Source organism: Panicum virgatum, chromosome 1K, assembly GCF_016808335.1.
Source record: "Panicum virgatum strain AP13 chromosome 1K, P.virgatum_v5, whole genome shotgun sequence".
Classification (NCBI taxonomy): Eukaryota; Viridiplantae; Streptophyta; class Magnoliopsida; order Poales; family Poaceae; genus Panicum; species Panicum virgatum.
Genome location: NC_053136.1, coordinates 2,415,175 through 2,419,784, shown reverse-complemented (window position 1 = coordinate 2,419,784; position 4,610 = coordinate 2,415,175). Strand labels below are relative to the sequence as shown.

Here is a 4,610-nt window from a genome sequence, read left to right as displayed (position 1 = left end):
CCGCTTTATACAATCCACTATCGACTTTCTACTACGGTATACTACCCATCACTTCTCAGTGTGCGTGTGTGTCAGCGTGTGTGTGTTTGAAGATTATTAGCGCTAAATAAAATGGGTAGATGGATTCGTTGACCACAAGAGGTCCAGCCTTTCTGCCTTATTGGGCCGAAATCTAGCTGCTACTGTTTGGTGGCCCAATCGTGGCTCTCTCGCACAATCTCCCTTGGACACGAAGGGGTTGTTTGGTTGTCCCCCAAAGTTTGCCACAGCCCATACTACAGTACCGTCATGCTACAGTCAACGGCGGAGCGGTGGCTGGCTGTGGCGGTCATTTCATCCACCACACCTTGTGGCGTGGCCAGCTGTGGCTGGCCACCAAACACGCCCGAAATCAGGAGTCCGTGATTGTGTTCTTGGTGTTCGTTTCTTTGTCCGCTCGACACGAGAGTTCCGCGTGCTTTACGTTCAAAAAAGAGTTCCCCGTGTTCGTAGGAACAGAACCCATCGATGAACACCAACAGGATCGGATTGCCAATTCCCCATTTGCTTAACGGACCTGATCGACGCCATGTCTCGCGCGCGCTACCTCCAATCCACCCATCACCATCGCTGACTACTTACTACTCCCTACATGTCCGCCGCTTGCTTCGTCTTGGCCGCCGCGAGGTCGGCGGCGGCCCTGGAAGCCGCTGCTCTGGCCGCCGCGGCGCCCCTGCCGGAGCGGCGCGGGCCCCGGCGGCGCAGCGCGAAGCGGAGGTGTCCGCTGTCCTTGAACCGCCGCCGCTCCGACTCGACGACGTCGCACTCCGGGAGCGCGGCGGGGTAGCGCCGCGTGTCGTAGCAGTAGGAGTAGACCATGTTGTGCTCCCGGAACCGGCGCATGGCCTGCAGCTTCTCCACCGTCATGACGGCCACGTCGGACGCGCGCAGGGCCTCCTCGTCGGCGGCGCAGGAGCCGCCGCCGGCGGGCACCATCCGGATGGGGTCGGCGCGGCAGCCGAGGAGGGCCAGGTCGGTGAAGGAGGCGACGAAGGGCCCGTAGCGGTAGTTGACGCGGTAGCGGCCGCCGGAGGTGGCCCAGGTGGAGGCGTCCCAGACGGTGGCGTAGAGCGACATGGGCTTGGAGGGGAAGTCGCCGCCCATGGCGGGCGAGCGCCGGACCTCGCGCACGGGCACGTCGTCGACGTAGAAGGCGACGGCGGCGGCGGTCCAGAGGATGGAGTAGCGGTGGAACTCGGTGGTGGGGTCGAAGGGGAGCACGTAGCGCTCCTCGCGCCCGCGGCTGACGCTGCCGTTGCCGTACACGTTGGTCTGGACGCGCCATGGCTTGCCCCGGATGTTGCCCAGGAACTCGAAGTCCAGCTCGTCGTGCCGCTTCTCGAACACGTCGCCGTTGGACACGTAGAAGGCGACCACGACGCCGGCGGTGTAGTCGGAGGGGAGCTTGATGGACGCGCTGAAGAAGCCGTGCTGGTACATGGACGACGAGATGAAACCAGACCCTGCGCGCGCCACCTCGCTCTCAATCTCAATCGATTGCTAGATGAATCGAACAATTAAAATTGAGGCAAGAATTAATGGACAAATCGGATCATTTCGACTAACCGGTGGAGCGGTCGAGCAGGAGGCTGACGGTGCGGCCGTCGGCCGAGCGGAGGATGTTGTCCTGGCCGAACAGCGGCGCGAACCCCTCCTCGAACACCATCGCCGTCACGTTGATCGCCGGGAGCCCTGACACGGCCGCGGCCGCCGCCGCGAGGACGAGAATTGCCGTCGCCGCCGCCACGGCTCCGGCGGCCATGCTGCTATCTCGCCGCCGGCCGGCCGGCCGGCCGCCTCTGATTTCGAGCCGCGGAATAGCAATCGACGATGCCGGGAGGGGAAGGGCGGCAATTGTTGATCCAAATTAAGCCGAGACGCGACGCCTCGCCTCGTCGGGAAATAAATTATTCGGGACGATCGACCGCCGATCGCTTGCCTTATTTTGAGGTGGAGATTGAGAGCTCGAGATAGAGACTGAAATGAAATGGCCGCCGCGTCGCGTGCGCGCGCGAGCTATATATGGGAGGGAAGGAGACCCCGCCATGACCGTGCAAAGAAAATGGAAACGACCGCGCGCCACGCAGGCTGGCGTGTTATCCATAAACAGCGCGCTCTACACCGTGGCTAAATTTAATGCCATGATATTAGGGAAGCCAATCATGCAGCATTTTTTTTACCGAAACAAATCTATACTATAAAAAGTTGAAACAATTGAAAACAATTCTCACCTAAAATGGACCACCCTAACTCCTCACAGATGGCCCTACACCGCAGGTTCCACTACTACAAAATAGCCCTTTGTTCCAGACCATTTATCCCGGTTATCTTTGGGCCCGGGACAAAAGGTGGCTTTTGTCCCAGGTCCAACGGCTAGTCGGGCCAACGTGGGGGACAGGGGCTTTTTTGTCCCGGGTGGAGCCACCAACCCGGACAGAAGGCCCCCCTTTTGTCCCGGTTGGTGGCTCTACCCGGGACAAAAGGCCCAACCCTTTTTATCCTGGGTGGTAACACCAACCCGGACTAAAGGGTGACCCTTTTGTCCCGGTTGGTGTTACCAACCCGGACAAAAGGCCCCTCCACGTGATAGTTCAAAAGGAAGTTATTCTATACTGAGTCACGTGTAATACTTAGGTGAGTTGGCAAGGAAACCATGCGCTAGGCAAGAGGTTTTGGAATCGAATCCCGTGGTGTGCAAAATTTTTTTTTAACGGCAGGCACCTTTTGTCCCGATTCTGCCACCCGGGACAAAAGCCTCGAGGCTTTTGTCCCGGAAGCCTTGTCCCGGTTTTGAAATGTCACGGACAGACTTATGGGCCGGCGGGCTACAGTAGCCGGCCCAGTACTATAGCAGCATGTCTACTGTTGCGGCGCGGCTACTGTAGCATGCCTAGGGTTAGTAGTCTATTTAAGGAGAGATTATGGAGTCATCAAGGATAGGCTGAGAATAGATTAGATCTAGTACCTATTATCCCTGCCCTTGGAGTGCGGCCGCCGCCGTTGCGAGGCCGCGCTCCTTGGGTCCAAGGCCATCCCGATCCAGATCCATAACAATTGGTATCAGTTAGCTCTGGTTTTGATCTGATTCCATGGCTTCTGCTGCCGGTGATCCATCGGAGGATTTGTGTGCCAACATGCTGGAAGGCTGCGCAAAGCTCAAAGCCTTACTCCTGAAGTTAAAGGCGAGCTTGCTACGCGACAAGGCGGCGGTGCGGCTACAGGCTGCGGTGCGTGGATTCCTCGCACGGCAGCGGGCGCGCCTTCTACGCGGGAGCAAGCGAATAGATTGTACATGTCTCCATCTGTTGGAGGTGGCCGCGCCGCTCCATCAAATTGGCACGCTGGTGGCCGTTGTTCCACGCAAAGACAACATTGCCGGAGGACTCGTGCTTGCGGTGCGGCACATCATTCTGCGCAGAAAGGCAATCACGGGAGGAGCCGCTCTGACAACCATCCGCACGAAGCCGCCAGTCGTCTTTCTGCTCCACGTTAGTAGATTCGTATGTTCTTGGTCTTGGCTCTGGATGGCTGCAGGCAAGTTTGGTGGTTTTCCATGGGATCCAGGAGAAACAAGCATCACGCCACCCCCACAGATAAAGGCTTTTGGTTTATTCATTGTTTTAGTTGTCAATAAAATACTCAGTCGAGATGTAAAAGGCTGAGTATTGTGTCTTGGTTGGTTAGTTGAGTCGAGTCACTGTGACCGCCCAATCTGCAGCTCGAGGACGAGCTACTTAAAAAGGAGGGGTGAAATGTCACGGACAGACTTATGGGCCGGCGGGCTACAGTAGCCGGCCCAGTACTGTAGCAGCATGTCTGCTGTTGCGGCGCGGCTACTGTAGCCCGCCGGCCCATAAGTTTGGAACCGGGACAAAAGGGTGAATCTGTAGTAGTGTTCCAAGATGGTGGATAGACGAAAACAGCTATTTCTAAAATGTTTCCACTCAAAACCTCCAACTTTTCTCACCATAGCTCTCCTATGTACCCACCGTACCCACCTATTGATCTCATACGGAATCACACGCATAATAATGAAATCACACCATACTCGAAATTTACTTTCCATTGTAACATGGAATCACACGCATGTTTGTCGCATAATAATGAAATCACACCATACCCGAAATTTACTTTCCATTGTAACATGGAATCACACGCATGCTTGTTGGGAGCAATAAATGATCCACCGTACTTAACTTTCTTTTGATACATGGAAATCCACCTATTTTTTTTTGAAAGTAAATTGATCCCATAGTTATGTTCCTCGGGCGTCTAGCTTTGGCCGATATTTCTATTTATACAACGTTGATTACCTTTCTATTCATGCACTAATTACTTTCTCTATTGCTTGATGTGATCTCTCACGTTCGCATGCCCACCCAATATTGCCAATTTAAATCTTGCATACGTCCATCCTACTCCATGATCATTCTAGTCGTTAATCACGCTTGCATCGATCGTCCACCTTTCCTTTTTATTGATTGCCTCGCACGCCTACATCAAGCCAGCCAGCGAATCGATGCATGCTCCTCTCCATCGCTGGTGGACTCATCGCTCCAATTCCAACCTCG

At 55.4% G+C, this 4,610-nt stretch overlaps 1 protein-coding gene across 1 annotated transcript; it reads right to left on the bottom strand.

Annotated features, from left to right (window-relative positions):
• Positions 1–486: 486 nt before the first annotated feature.
• Positions 487–2,031, bottom strand: LOC120709125 (probable xyloglucan endotransglucosylase/hydrolase protein 30). Its single transcript, XM_039994694.1, has 2 exons — positions 1,606–2,031; positions 487–1,502 (listed from the first exon to the last, which is right to left on the bottom strand). Exons 1-2 carry the CDS (start codon positions 1,799–1,801, stop codon positions 628–630), a joined length of 1,071 nt encoding a protein of 356 aa, XP_039850628.1. The 5' UTR covers positions 1,802–2,031; the 3' UTR covers positions 487–627.
• Between the last annotated feature and the right edge of the window lie 2,579 nt (positions 2,032–4,610).